Source organism: Cornus florida, unplaced genomic scaffold (genome assembly GCF_030987335.1).
Source record: "Cornus florida cultivar Cherokee Brave unplaced genomic scaffold, ASM3098733v1 CherokeeBrave_3.0.0_Hap2_Chr10, whole genome shotgun sequence".
NCBI classification, from domain to species: domain Eukaryota; kingdom Viridiplantae; phylum Streptophyta; class Magnoliopsida; order Cornales; family Cornaceae; genus Cornus; species Cornus florida.
Genome location: NW_026775580.1, coordinates 15,178,142 through 15,194,585, shown reverse-complemented (window position 1 = coordinate 15,194,585; position 16,444 = coordinate 15,178,142). Strand labels below are relative to the sequence as shown.

The window sequence follows — 16,444 nt, the reverse complement described above, 5'->3', positions numbered from 1 at the left end:
CTAATCTAACTGCAATCCATACAGTGACCCGATACGCAGATACACCTAAATACCTCACAATATCTATCTAGTCCATACATAAATATATCCACACTAGAGGACCTTCACTGGACTATAATGGGGTCTCAACCTGAGTAGAAGGCAACATGCAAAAACGTACCCAAAGGTGGGCATGAATACCTAGACCTAACAGGGTACACCTCAACCATCATATCCAGCTATGCATCCCAATGCATATACGCTCCCTAACCAACGACTCTGAGACTCGTGGTGCCATAACATATATATAAAGTCCGTCTAACCCAAGGTATGCCATTTTATTGTTTATTGAATTGACATAAGAATTTTAATCCAGTTTAGTCATTCAACTTAATCAGTCGATCTGACTTAAACACAACCAACATTTAATCCAGGTAGTCATTCAACTTAATCAGTCGATCCGACTACACACAAACACAATTAATCCAGAAAGTCTTTCAACTTAATCAGTCGATCTGACTAAACAAGGTTTAGGATTCAATATTTTACAATCCTTCCCTTAAATCCAATAGGTTAGGTTTATGCGTTTTGAGCTAAACCATCCCTAGTATGACACCGTCCCATACCGGTTCATACCATCCTCCACAACCATGTAATTGACAGAATCTATTAATTCAGCAATTAAAATTCCACATATATATATAATCGTTTAGCGATTTGTAATCCAAAACCAATATCCAAGTATTTGCAATTAAATCCAAGCATTTAAACTATATAGTTGTAATGAATGATTTCATAATTCAACCACTAACATCCAGAGCCTACATATATCACATCTAACACATCAATGACCCTATAATATATTTAAAACCATTTTATAAATATATTAAATCCCACTGGAATGCCTAAAAATAAGCTTAAGTATTTAAAACTTCATCTATCCACTAACCGTATACAATGTACATAAGTGTTATACAGTTTGATCCGTTAATTTAGAATTAACCTTAAATCAATTTAGAATCTTAATAACACCCAAAAATTAACTATTTAATCCCTCCGTGAAGTCTCATTAAATTTCTAAAATTAATCAAGCCATTTAGTTCCTTTCTTTTGTTAGTAGCATACACCGTTGTATATTTTTACACTGCTACATCCTTTATCTTAGAGACTTAAACTATGCAACAATAAGTTTAATAACACTTAGAATTAACTACTTAGGTCCTCTGTTAAGTCCCTACAGTTCATTAGAATCACTTAGAAGCTCAAACAGTGCTCAAAACACCAAACAGAGCCCTAGAAAACACTTTCTGGACGTAAAACAAATTGGAGCCGGCTCTTGGAATGGAAGAGCCGGCTCTTCCCCTATTGGAGCCGGCTCCAATTTCCTAGGAGCCGGCTCTTGCTGAAGGGGAGCCGGCTCTTGACTTTCTAAAGCCGGCTCTCTCCCTCTTGAGAGCCTCCAGTTCATCTCTGCTCCGTTTCCGTCAATCTGCTCCTTCTCCGATCAATTCCTACCCCTCTGTTGGTTTCTTAAACTGATCTTAAGGATCTAATACCCTCCTAATAGCATCCCCAGGGTTGGACTATAGCAATTTAAATCAATTACAAAGCTTAAGTTTGCTACCCAACTTAACATGCTGTTAGTATGAACACTGGAACCATGTGCAAATTGAAATAGAACGGATTGCAACAAGTAATTAAAATAGAATAATAGCATCCCTATGAGTTTTATATACCCCAGTAGCATTCTTATACTTTGTTTACAGTAGTTTAAATTAACTACAAAAATTAAAGTTACAACATGCTTAAAAGGCAGAAAACTGGAACCAGTGTTACCTGCTTTGTAACAGATTTGTTTTAAGGCAAACATATCATCAATGAAAAATATATATAAACACGTAAGTTCCAATTACTAATTAGTTAAACCCTAGAGATTATCTAGGTGCACAAAACACGGCCCAAAGGGAAAGAGGAAGATAGAACTTGCCTTTCGGTTCCGATTTGAAACCTTTCAACGTCGTCTTCCTCCTAGACTTTCCGGTGACCACTGCAACACTGTCTAGCCTCCTATTACCTCTGCCCTTTCCTTCTCCTAGGTTTGGCCTTGAAACCTCAGTCGAGAACTCACAATTTGCTCTGTTCTCTCAAACCTTACTCCGTATCTCTCTGTGTTTTGCAGAACCCTCTACGTGTATATGCTATGTGATATATCGTAAAACCCTAGCTTAACGCATAATGGTGCGTTTATAAACTAAATACTAAAACCCTAATCCTTGTCACATTGAGATAGAGCCCTAAACTTAATCCGAGTTGGCCCATAACAAAAACCTACAATTAAATTCCATTTAATAAAACAATAATAAATCAATTAAATCAAATTATCCAATTAAGTCAATTAATGCAAATAATGTTAAATAATTCAACTAAGTCAATTAAACCAAAATAATAAACGCAAATAAATAATTAACAAATAAATCAACTAATACACACAAATAAACAATTCGCCACATAAGCATTTATTCATAAAATTAATAAATAAAATAAAAATGCACATAAAATAACATTTAAATTCCAATTTTATTCCTTTTTAAAGTATGGGTATTACATATTGCCTATGGTTGTTTTTGTTTTGGCTTTTTTTTTGCTTCTTATAATAAAGCTGACTTACCGAGAAAAAACTTAGTGTTTACTTGCACCAAATGAAATTTGCCTTCGTATTTTTATTTTTTTATTTTTACATTGACAAAAAATTCATAAGTTCATTTGTCTTTATAAATTTGGAGCTAGAGAGAGTTGGGCTAGGAGGGGCCATCCCCCAACCAAAATTTTAAAATTTTATCCATACCCCCAAAAAACCATCCCCCTCCCAAATTTTCAAAATTTTATCCATACTCCCAAAAAAAGTTATCTTGCAAATGAATCTAACTTGTAATCACCGTTTTTGGCCCAATGATATACTTAAAGAGGAAGGTAGGGGTTTGAGCCTGGAGATGGATAAAAAAAAAAAAAGGGTGTATGTGTTAAAAAAAATAAAAAATAAAAAATAAATAAATAAATAAATTCATCTAAATTGTAACCCCTAAAATTAATAGAAAATTTTAATCCCCAAAAAAAATAATAATAAATGTTTAGCTTCTCAAAACTCGTGAAAATTTCCAAAGAAAATTACAATATATGAATTCAAGAGAGACAAAGAAAAAATTATACTAATGCTTCATATTTAATAAAAATACATTAACCTTCCTTGTCAATCATTTTCTGTAAATAATTTTTACAAGATAAATATCTAGAATTATACTCCATCTTGGAGTTTAATTTGAGAGTATTAAGAAGTATGAAAAAAACTAAAATATTATGAGACAAAAATGATAAGAATACAAACAACAAACTTATTAAAAAAAAAAAAAATCGATAACATTATCTATGCAAATATTTGTAATTTATCAGGTGACATATTGTAAGTTACTACTTATATGTGTACAATTTTTAAGGGAAAAAAGGAAAAAGAAAAACATATTAATCACTTTTTTGTTTTTTTTGAAAAAAAAAAGAGAGTGATTATCATTGACCAACAAAATACTGTTCCTTGTATCTTACTTTGTTGAACAAATATCATTGAGCAACGAAACAAAATCTTCAACTTTAGATTTCTTCAACCACACCCCACTAGGACTTACAAAAGTCTAGTCTTTGCACCAAATATAAATCAACCACTGATTACTAATGAAATCAACTAAGGTAGTGGTGGTGGTGAAAGGTGTCTGTGGTACGTGGCGGTGATAATGGTGAAAGGCAGTGGAGTTGACAGAGGTGGCAATGGTGGAAGTTGATGGCTGTGGTGGTAGAGGTGGTGGCGGTGAAAATGGTGGAGGTGGCGGTGGAAGGCAATGGAGGCAATGGTGGAAGGCGACAGTGGTGTAGGTGATGGAATGCATTGGTGGTGATAATGGTGGTAGTGGTGGCGGTAATGGTGACAGTGGTGGAATGCAATGGAGGTGGTGGTGGAGGAAGGCGGTGGGAGTGGTGGTGGTGATAGTGTAGTTGGCGGTGGTGAAAGGCAATTAAGATAGTGGAGGTGTGGTGGTTGAAGGTGGCAACAATGGTGGCGGTGGAAGCGATGGTGGTGGAAGGCAATGGAGGTGGCGACAGTGGAAGACAGTTGTGGTGATAGTGATTTTTTGAATTGGAACACAAGGTTTTTTGAAAACTTGATTTTTTTAAAAAAAAATAATTACTTGAGAATAGAATCACCATTCCATAGGTTTAGTTATGGAATGAATTTTTACTTGTTTATCCCTGTTCACACCATTGTGCAAATGGATGGACCGAGTTCCAATAGATTGATTCACATTATCAATAATCTAACTTGTTTAGAAATTAAAAAGAAAAAGAAAGAAAGACTTTGATACAAATTGAGAGAATGGCTGAATGTTGGTGGGAAAAGTTGAATATGAATGCCTTTTTGCCTGATTGACTGCATTAGAGTCACTTCTTTGTTACTTCTTTTTTGACTTTTTAATTAAAAAATTTATCCATTTTTTATTACCATATCATGATTAGGATAGAATAACCAATCGTTCTTAAGTCTGAATTGAATTGGTTGACGTCTTAAATAGCCACAATCATTTAATAATGTCTTACTTTCACATGACATTGTGCTAATGATTTTATCAAGAAATTTAAGGACATTTAACACAAATAATAATCCATTTATGCATTTGTTATTCAAAATGTTCTGTAATTATACTTTTTACCAAATTAATTATTTAAATTAAACTTAATACTAAATAAATAAAATTTAATCATACCATATATAACATGAAAGCGTTATTCTAACATCGCTTTAGTTCAGTTAGACAAGTATTTTTTTTTTTCAATTATTAATGTTAACAACGACAAGATTTTCAAATGAAACAAACGGTGGAGTAGTAATAGAAGTAATACAGTATGCATAATTTAAAATTTATAATGTTTTGAGTTTGTATTTGTCAAGTTTTCAATGTAATGAAACTTGGGAGACTTTCTCAAGTGGGGGCGTCTAGTTGGGCCGGCCCCACCACTCAACAGATCATTATAAAATCAAGAGTTAATTATAACAACACCCCCTGAAGTTTATCGTATTAACAAACATATATAAGTTAACCCTTTTTTAGACAAGGAGACCTCCTTAAATTTACAAACTTAAACAATGACACCCCAAATATAATGAAAGTACATGTTTACCCTTTGACCACGTAAAATGACCAAAATAACCTCAGCCAATATACACAACCACCACTCACCAGTCACCACAACCGCAACCTCCATAACTGCCGTCTTTTTTCCACCACCATCACACAAACCCAACAATTCAAAATTACACACATGTATCTATAGGGCAGAGGCAGCCATTAAACCCGATCGTATCACCGCTATCGCCAATACTGCCCACCCCTCCTTTCTCTCTTTACCCACCACTGCAATCTCTGCCACCACAACCAAAACCCATCAATTGAACCTATGAAATTGTAATTTGTAACAACTTTTGTGTTTTAATCAACCTTGAATCAATTGAACCCATGAAATTGAACCACATTTGAATCAATTAAATCAATTAATTTGTAACAACTTTTGTGTTTAAATCAACCTTGAATCAATTAAATCAATTGAACCCATGAAATTGTAAATTGTAATTTCTCTCTACCCACCACTGCAATCTCTGCCAACTCGTCCTCGCCGGATCCATCACAGCCGCTATTTTCATTTGTCGCTTCATCCCGCCAAGTCTCCCTTTTTCTAAAAAATAGATGACGGTGCAGGTTCGGGCAAAGGTCGTTGTCGGAGAGTATGCCGGAGTTTTTGTTGGCCAGAAGCCGTTGCTGGGCAAATTAGAATCCGAGCCGGCGATGAGGAATCAGTCGCGATTCCAGAGAAGTGTTTATGCCCCATCAACATAAATAAATATGAGATTATGATGGTGCTCTCTCTTTTTCTCTCTAGATATAATATATATATATATATACACGGATATAGTTTTCAGTCTTGGAGATGAGAGCGACAAAGGAGAGGCATTTTGTAGTGGCGAGAGAAAGCAATCGACAACGATTTGGGAAGAATCTGGTTAGCGCCGTTTGACCGATTTGGGAGGCTATTTTGGTAATAAGTACTCCATCCATGGGTTATTTATTTAGATTTGGGCTGTGTCGTTTTGGTTGGAATAAAGCCTCTTGTTCGATCTTGCTCTTTTATATACAAAGATCACACGGTGCTCTCTCTCTCTAGCTTATCTATAAAGAGATGAGAACAAGGAGAAGGACTTGTCATCCGAGAGTGGACATGTGTTTGGACAAGAGAGAAGTCATCAAGAGGAGAGTTTTAGCAGGAGAACAACAACAGAGGAATTTCTGGAAACGTTTGAAGATCGCTGGAGACTATGATTTGTTTGATTCGTTGTCGGATGATCTCATTCTTTTTATTCTCTACAAACTTAGCTCCACTGCTTCTTGGAGCCGGCAATGAGGAATCAGAATCCGAGCCTGCAATAAGGAATCAGTAGCGATTCCGGCGACGATTTTCTGGTTCACGATTCATGATTCTTGTAACGGCTCGACAGCATCATCGTCAGTCCTCAACGCAGAGCTTGGAGCTGCAGCGGTGGCGGCGCGGATATCGGAACTGCAGCGTGGGAGGCGAGGCACCGATCATCGAGTTTAGGTTTTTTTGGAGCAGAGGGTAGAGAGAGTAACCTAGGGTAATTCTGTCATATATATATTTTTGATATTTTAGATTAATAATTGATATTTTATTGAAGGGCAATCTCGTCTTTTCACAACTTCTAAGGACTTGTCTGGATTAAATTTTTGATAGGGGGTGTGAGTGTTCAAAAAATGACTAACTTATATATTTTTGTCAATACCCCAAACTTCAGGGGTGATATTGTAATTAACCCTAAAATCAACAACCCACATAAACTTTTGTCAACTAAAACAATTATGTAATGACCTTTAAAAAAACAAAGGAAAAATCTTTCACTTCATGATTAACTTACCGAAAAATATTATATATATATATATTTATATCGTAACGAATGGTTGTCAGTCAAGTCTAATGCACCTAGAAAGATGATCATCTAAAAAAATAAATAAATTTATTCATTACAACGTGAAAAACAAAATTTCAAAATTAAGAGTGGTTAATACGGTGAAGATCAGCTGTTCTTCAGTTCAATGTGAAAGGCAAATTCAAGAAAAAAGCATAAAAAATGTTGATTAAAAAAACAGTTAATTAAATTGTAAGGAACAGTTTTACACTATACCTCACGTACACACATGAAGTACGCTATTTTTTGGCCGTGAATGCTTTGAAATGGTTTTAAATCTACTTCTTTAAATTTTTGAAGAGTATTAATTGTAGTTGTCATTGTCATTGTACAGTCACACATTTAATTGCTCAATATTTTTAAAGTTACACACTAATTAATTAAATGCCTTCTACTATTATGAGACATTTAAAATTAAATTTATAGGACAAAAGTACCATTTTAATTATTTCTTCTCCCTCCTCACTTGAATGATCTATATATATATATATATATATATATATATATATATATATATAAAAAGGTCTATTACTTTCCTTTTTTATCTATATATATATAGATTGAGTATCTATATATACAAATAGGTATACATAATTTTATATATACTATATATGTATTGTAATAGAGAGACATTGATGAGTAAAGATTAGATGATATATATATATATATAGTAATTATATATATAGCTAAAAGATAATTTTAAAAAGAAAGAAAATAAACCATAAAAAAAAGATAGAAATAAAATAATCATAATTCATAACGAGAATGTTATATATATATATATATATATATATATATATATATATAACATGTATTTATATTTACGGATCAACTTAGCAGAGAAAAAATATATATAGCTAAAAGATAATTTTAAAAAGAAAGAAAATAAACCATAAAAAAAAGATAGAAATAAAATAATCATAATTCATAACGAGAATGTTATATATATATATATATATATATATATATATATATATATATATATAACATGTATTTATATTTACGGATCAACTTAGCAGAGAAAAAATAATTAAAAGAGTACTTTATCTTATAAATTTATATTTTAAAGATCCCAGTGAGAGATATTTAATTAACTAGTGTGAAATTCTAAGAATCCTAACTAATTAGAAATGTGAATGGCAAGGACTAGGAACATACATAACCATTTTTATGATCTTATCGTTGATGAATTGACCGGTAGAACTGTTGAATTTTTTTAAATAAATAAAATTATTTTGTGGTCCTTATGCATTATATTATTTTAAAATTAGATTATAACGTGATTATCATTTGTTGATGAATTGGGATTATCTTACTTTTACGGTAGGTTTGGACTTTCAAACTTAATTTGGTGGGAAATTTAATTCTAATAGTTGGTATCTAAGTTTTCATTATGAAAATAGAGACTTAAATATATTTATCGTGTCGCTATTATTGTGTATATGTTTAAAAAAGGAATTCATAACCCTATTCAACTAGGCGTGTATATATATATTATTATGCATGTGTATTTATGTATACACGTCTAATGACTATCATTCATCAGCACAAGAATGTTCGTTATATTTTATATCTTATGTTATTGAACAAATATCAATTTTTTTTAGCACAAATATCATTGACCAACAAAACAAAATCTTCAATTAGGCAGGCATAGTTAAGACTTATAAAAGTTTAGTCTTGCACCAAATACTCCAAATCAAATCAACGAATGAAATTTGTCAAAAGGCCGCCATATTACGGTCTAACGACACATAAATATTTCTAAATTGTTTGATTTAAATTCTTATCTCTAAAAGCAGCCATTTATCTAGTTGCATACATAAATATTTCTAAATTGTTTGATTTAAATTCTTATCTCTAAAAGCAGCCATTTATCTAGTTGCATTGCTGTAAATTGAAAAGCTTCTTCCATTTATTATTTTCTAATCTAATTTTGGTTTCATATATTTTTCATATATTGCAGATGGTTCGATAATCCAGTGAGTTAGTGGCTCCGGTGTATTTTAGTGTGCTAACTTTGACTATCTGCATCTATTAATCTTAACTTTTAAAACTTCTTACCTTGTGTGTGTGTGTGTATATATATATCAATTTATGTCTTTGTGTTTGGGTCTGTGTTGGAGCCTTCCTCCATTTCCCACCCGTAGCATTCTTACCCTGAAAAAAAAAAAAAATTATGGAAATTATTATTAAAAGTAAACTTATTCATGAAATAAATAAAAATTAATTAAGTGTTATTAGTTAGACAACAGTAAATAACTATCAGGAACAAAGTAATCCTCTATTTTTATTATTATTATTATTATTTTTTGGATGTTAGACTAAATTAAGGAATTTAGGTTACTAACGGTATGCTGAGTTAGACAAGTATTTTTTTTTTTTTTTTTTTTTTTTTTAATGTTAACAACGACATGAATTTCAAAATGAATTAAAGAGCGGATTAGTAACAGAAATAGTAATAAAGTATGCATAGTTTAAATTTTATAATATTTTGAGTTTGTATTTGTCAAGTTTACCCGCACAATATCAGGAGACTTTCTCAAGTGGGGGCGTCAATGTAGCCGCACCGCCAAGGCTTTCAACAAACTCTAAAACCAACGCTAGAGAAGTCATATTTATAAAATGGGTTAATTACAACGACCGACGTGGCTAAGGTTTGTCATAATGACAGCTATATACAAGTTAGGATTTTTTTGAACAATAACACCCCCTTACGAATTTTGAACCAAACAGGTCCTTAAAAGGTTGGAAAGTATAATATTGCCCTTTAATATATAATTCATTTTAATAATAAAAATTAAAGAATATCATGAAAACTTTGTCCACACTAATTAGGGTTTTTAAGCCCAGCCATCCACCCCCTCCTCTTCCCCCTTTCTTTCCAAACATAATCACGTCTACCGTTTCTCTACACCCACAATCATGGATTACTTCACCTCTTACCACCACTACTCATCACAACCACCACCACAATAGCTAAGAAAAATAATTCTTGATTGGCGCATGTTGTGGATTTGTCTTCATCGAACCGAGATGTGTTCTAAAGCTCTCACCGGAGCTATGTGGACAATCGTTATAGTTATTAGGTTTATTTGGAGCCCACGTTGAGGTCACTGTAACTCTGTGCTCTCATCGAATTAAATGGATCTTCAATCCGGCAACAATGGAGACTTCAGCTCTGGTCAATTCTCAGTCCGATCAGGCTTCTTTCCAGCAACAATTGAGACTACAACTACTCAAATTGATCTTCTATAACAGCTTCGGCTGACTTGGGTTCTCTATATGGGTTTGTTGTTGCCAAAGAAAATCAAGATGAAAGGGTTATGTTGTGTCTCTGGACTTATCTACATAAGCAACTCAAATTGCTCTGAACTTGCCCAACCTCTTACCACCACGCACAACCACGACCACCATTACTCATCATCACCACCATCGTAGAGTATCTATTTTGACCTTGAAGATGATTATGGGAGGTTTGAGCTGTGTACTTATTTTGGTGGGTTGCATTTTTAATGGTAGGTGGTGGTTGTGGTGGTAAAGAAAGATGGCGGCGAATATGGGTAGTGCGGCGGCGTGGATGAGGCAGTGATGCAAGTAGGAAAGTTGATGATAATTTGACCTATTTAAAAGGGTAGTTTGGTCTAAGAAAAATGAATTTTAAAGATTAAAAAAATAATTTCATATTTTAAATAAGTCAAGGGTAGCAATGTCAATTCACCGTGTGTGATGACTATTAAGGGTGTTTTTGTAACTTTATTAAACCTGAGGGGGTATTATTGTCCAAAAATTGATCAACTTGTATTTAGCTGTCAATAGGGTAAACTACAGGGAGTGTCACTGTAATTAACCCTTATAAAATTGAAGCCAAGAACCAACTTCAACTTTTGTCAACAAAATATATCGTAATGAGTAATGAACTGGGTTTCATTCAAATATATATATATATATATATATATATATATATATATATATATAGAAAATACCCTTAAAATATACTCCGCGTAACTCTTTTATCCTTATTTGAAGAAGTGTGCAAAAAACACGTACCCTTAACCTTTTCACATTGCGCAAAAATACACAACACTCAGAAATTTGACATAAATTAGCACTGTAATACCCATTTTGTCCTTTTACTCTTCAAAAAATGCCCAAGGGGGTATATATTTTACTAATTTCATAGTGTAGGGGTGTTATGTACATATTACCTTATAATTATTTTTTTTGAAATTTTTTTCTCTATATATCTCTAATCTATTTATTTATTGTAACTTTGAGAATTTGTTAAGATTTTAGTTTACTATTTTCTACTAAATATTTTTTTTCTTTATTTTTTTTTTTGGGTACCAACACTGTTAAAAAAAAAAAACATCAAAAGGAAAAAAATCCCAATATCAGTGTACACAGGTTTTCGGAGTTTGGAACAAATTTGTTTTATTTAGTTTGCAATTTATTTTTGTTTTTTATTTTTTATTTTTATCTTTACTTTTCTTTTTATTTTCTAGTTTTTATTTTTATCTTTACTTGTCCATTACCAGTATCCTCCAATAGTGTTTTTTTCGTTCATTTTACAAAATTAATTATTTTTATATATTTTATAAAATGGTTCAGTAAGGAAAATTTAGTCAACTTAGGATTGAAATTTGTCAGAGGGACCTATTTGCACCAAATTGAAACTTCAGGGTTTTTTTTTTGTATGTGAGGGGAGTCTTCCAATTGTGTCCTTTTCAGTCATTTTACAAATTTATTTAATTTTATATATTTTATAAAATGGTCCAGTAAGGGTAATTTAGTCAACTTAGGATTTAAATTTGTCAGAAGGACATATTTGCACCAAACTGAAACTTTAAGAGTATTTTTTGCACCTGAGAAAATTGATATGCACTGTAAACATACTTTAAAAGTGTTTTCTGCACACCCATATATATCGTAGTGACTAGGTTTCATTCAAGAATTAATGCTAATTCAAAGGAGTTGAGAAAATTCCAAATTTAAGAATGGATAACACGGTCAAGTTCAGATGGTCTTCTGTTCAATCTGAAAGACTGATTCAAGAAAAAAAAACATAAATCCAAAGTTTTCTTCTCAAGGGTTGACAATGTTTTGAAGGCAGCAATTTAGTCCTTTTTGCAATTTGAAGCTAATTCACTTCCTGTTTTGTACTTTGGCCTGCCACTCTCATCATCCTCAATCAAAGCAAGGGATTGTCAAACCCTTATTGAAAAGATCACAACAAGAACTGGAAGTTGGACATCAAGATTTTTGTTGTATGCAGGAAGAGCTATTTTGGTCAAATCAGTCCTTTATTCCATATAATCTTATTAGTCACAAGTTTTCATTCTTCCCAAAAAGTTCTTGAGCAGATCAACCAGCTGCTTAGAAGCTTCTTCTGGATTAGGGTTGATCTAAAAAATAAAGGAGCAAAGGTGGCTTGGCATGCTGTATATAAACCTAAATGTAATGGTTGGCTTTGATTTCCAGATTTGGAGTTGTCTAATAGGGTTGCTAGTCTGATACACATCTAGAAAATTTGTTTAAGAAAGGAGAGCTTGTGGGTTGCTTAGTCAATGGAATACCTTGTTAAATCAAAAAGCTTCTGGGCACTTAAACCATCAAGTCTGAGTTCAGGGTTTTGGAGGAAATTACTGGGATTGAGGATAATGGCAAGAGGACTTCTAAGACATAGAATGGGGATAGGGAAGGATATTAGACTATGGTTGGACTACTGGATGACAAATGGTCCTATTGTTCAGCAATTGGAGCTCATTGATATGGAAATTCTTCAACTAGATAACAACATCTTAGTTGATAGACTAATTTCTAACAATCAATGGGTCAATCCAATCACCATATAGCTTCACCAATTCTTCCAATCTAGAAGTTTCACATCCCAATTACAAGAACTGCCCCCACCCTCCTCCAATCCAGATTCAGTTGATTGGCTACTTAGTTTAAGCAGAGATTTCATAATGGCAAACACATTGAAATATTTTAGTCCCCCATCCCCAATCTTCACTTGGCACAAAGTGGTGTGGTTTAAACACCACATCCCTAAGTATAGTCTTATTCTTTGGTTGGTTGCAAGAGGAAGACTCTACACACTGGATGCCAAACTTATTCTACACAAACATTACACAAATCGCTGCTACCTGTGTAGACTGGGAATCAATTGATCACATCTTCTTTAAATGTGATTACTCCTCTTCTATTTGGAAGTTTGTTCAAGAATTGGCAGGGTTCTACATCAGACCTAACAACTGGAATGAAATGATCCAATGGTGCTCCACACTGGATATCAGTTGAGTTCTCAGTTCATAAGCTGTTATGGGCAGCTGCAGTGTACTTTATCTGGATAGAAAGAAATGCTAGAGCCTTTAGAAACTAGTTTTCTCCCTCCCACAACATCATTGCACAATTCAAAAGCTTTGTGAGAGCCAGACAAGCAACACTCAAGTTAAAAACCAGCTCAGACCTAAAGAAGATCACCTCCCCCTCCTAGCTACAAGCCCTCTTTCAGCAGGGATGTTCCACAGCTTGTGGACAAACTTTGTTGCTGTAATGAACAATGATATGGTAGTCAATATTGGAAGTTGCTGGGAAGGATAGAGTTGTTTGAAAGGTTTATCTGTTGTATGTTTTTTGGGTTGTAGTTTTTAACTTTTGTTTTGATTGTACCATGTTTGTTGTTGATCTTCCCCTTTATTTGGGGCTCATTGTAAATTCTTCAACATTACATACAAGCTTACCTTTAACGAAAAAAAAAAAAGAAAAAAAAAACATAAAAAAATGATGATAAAAAATAATCAATTAAAATTGTCAAGGAATAGGTTCACACTATATCTCAGGTACATGCATGAAGTATGCATTAAGGCATTAAAAAAAAGGAAATTAATATAAAAAATAATCAATTAAAAAATATGTTCACTCCTAATACTTGGAGTAAAACATAATTTAAACATATGAAGTATGCATTTCGAATACTGTAAATAAGAATCACTATTTACCATGTTGATGTTTTTGTGCAATTGAACTTGTAAAATGTATTTACAGGAAGCTTTGCACCCTATAATTACGATGCTCACTCTAAAACTTTTTAGTAAAAACACCAATGAGTGAAACATACTCTTTATTCAATTATCTATGAAAACCTAAATAACATCTCTCTTGATTTTTCCTTTCAACAATATCATTATATATATCCTAACAAAAGATTACATTATGAAAAAAGGTAAACATAATTAACCTTACACGCTCGGGAAAATGAAAATTCAGTAGTGACCATCCACTGCTATCTACCTTCTTATCTTATTCATCATTTGAAGGATGATAAGGAACAGGAATCATACACAAATCTCTTTTCCTGCCAACTGCTGCACCAAAGACCTCAGTCATGTCAAGATCTTCTTGTTTCTCTCCGTCAGGAAGTTTCCAGTCAAAGTGATACAACAAATTTGCAAGTGGAAGCTCAACATTAGCTATCCCGAACGACATGCCAGGACATATTCTCCTTCCAGCACCAAATGGTGTATATTGAAAATAAGTCCCCTTGTAATCAATTGAACTGTCAAGGAATCTCTCTGGCTGAAAGCTTTCTGGATCACTCCAGTTTTCAGGATCTCTGGCAATTGCCCAGGCATTAACAATGACTTGGGTTTTCGCAGGTATTTCATATCCATTGATTTCACATCTTTCTCTGCTCTCTCTCCGAAGTAATAGAGCCCCAGGAGTGTGTATTCTTAGAGTTTCTTTGATAACCAACCTTAAGTAATTCAAGTCATGGAGGTCATCTTCGGTAAGAATATTTCTTTTTTTACATACAACACGTCTCACCTCAGCTTGTGCCTTTACCATAACTTTAGGATTTTTCAGCAATTCTGACATTGCCCAGATTAAAGTTGTAGATGATGTCTCAATCCCAGCAATGAACATGTCCTGAAACAGCATATTGAAAATTGAGTCAAAAGAATAGAGAATATAGTAACATATATATCATGACTTATTTCATTGATGATATTGATAGAAGTACTAACCAAGATAACAGCTTTGACAGTTGTCATATCTAAGGGGATATCAAGATTACCCTTCTCCTGAACTCTTAGAAGAACATCTACCAGGTCTTCTTGATCAGCTTCACCATCACTGTTCTGTGTTGCCACCTTCCTAGCTTTATGTTCATCAATGATCTTATCAAATACCTTATCAAGTTTTTGATGAGTCTCCTCAGCTCTAGGCTTCAACCCAGTTATCGAAGCAAGCAGTTTAACTGAAGGAAAGAGATCAGCAATAGTGAAACCTCCTGATAACTCTATGGTATCCCTCACAAGTCCTATGAATTCTTCTTGCCCATCGAATTTCTTACCAACAGCTGTCTTTGTAGTGATGTTGTATGTCATGGAGAAAATCTTTTCAGTGAGATTGCTCAGAGATCCTGCCTGCATCGAAATAGATTGGATCAAATTCGAGATGGCTTCTTCCCTGATGGGTCGGAATGATTGGACACGTTTGGCACTTAAAAGCTCCAGTATGCAAAGTTTTCGAAGTTGTCTCCAGTGATCCCCATAAGGTGCGAAGGCAATGTCCTTTTTAGATATGATATCTGTAGCAAGAGAATAAGGCCTGCTAGCAAAGACAATGTCATGTGTTTTCATCACTTCTTTGGCATATTCTGCTGAAGTTATGACAACAAAAGAAAGTTGTCCAAGTCGGAGGTGCATCAGAGGTCCATATTTCTTGGCCAAATCTCTTAGGCCGCGATGGGGTAGGGATCCAACAAATTGGTGAAGGTTTCCTATTAGAGGTAACTTCCGTGGCCCAGGAGGCAGTTTTGGCGATGAACTGATCATGGTTTTGAGTAGCATGAACAGAAAGAGAAGGAATGTGAAAATCATTGGGAAGGAGAAAAATGGGAACTCCATCATCAATTGTTGAGCCGCGTTCGAGAGTGCACTTGTCTCAGTAGTATAATTGCCTTCCATCTAGATTTATGATTGCTAGCTGTGGAACCTTGAAGTTCTGCACAATACACGAAGATTTAACGTAGCTTAGCATGTTGTTTAGTTGAGAGTATGAAGCTTATTGTATATTATTTTCTTGTTTCATAATAAAAATTAGTTGCAAAAAATGTGCATGCATGTACAGCTAGAGCTAGCGAGAGAGAGAGAGAGAGAGAGAGAGAGAGACTTACAGAGCTTGGGGATATAGCTCTAATGATGAGTTACAGGTCGAGTGGAACGAGAAACAGTACGTGAAAAATGAAACAGAGAGAACAATTAATTAAAGCTTGTGAATTACGGCGAACTTTGCCCTCTATTTATGGAGGAACTTTAGACGTAATGAGACTACAAATTGCTGCTTTTCTTTTGGATGACAAATATGAACAAGTTTTCA

At 33.8% G+C, this 16,444-nt stretch overlaps 1 protein-coding gene across 1 annotated transcript; it reads right to left on the bottom strand.

Annotated features, from left to right (window-relative positions):
- Positions 1 to 14,185: 14,185 nt before the first annotated feature.
- On the bottom strand, positions 14,186 to 16,322 carry LOC132278934 (desmethyl-deoxy-podophyllotoxin synthase-like). The gene is made up of 3 exons (XM_059780842.1): positions 16,242 to 16,322; positions 15,088 to 16,069; positions 14,186 to 14,989 (listed from the first exon to the last, which is right to left on the bottom strand). Exons 2-3 carry the CDS (start codon positions 16,030 to 16,032, stop codon positions 14,363 to 14,365), a joined length of 1,572 nt encoding a protein of 523 aa, XP_059636825.1. The 5' UTR covers positions 16,033 to 16,069; positions 16,242 to 16,322; the 3' UTR covers positions 14,186 to 14,362.
- Between the last annotated feature and the right edge of the window lie 122 nt (positions 16,323 to 16,444).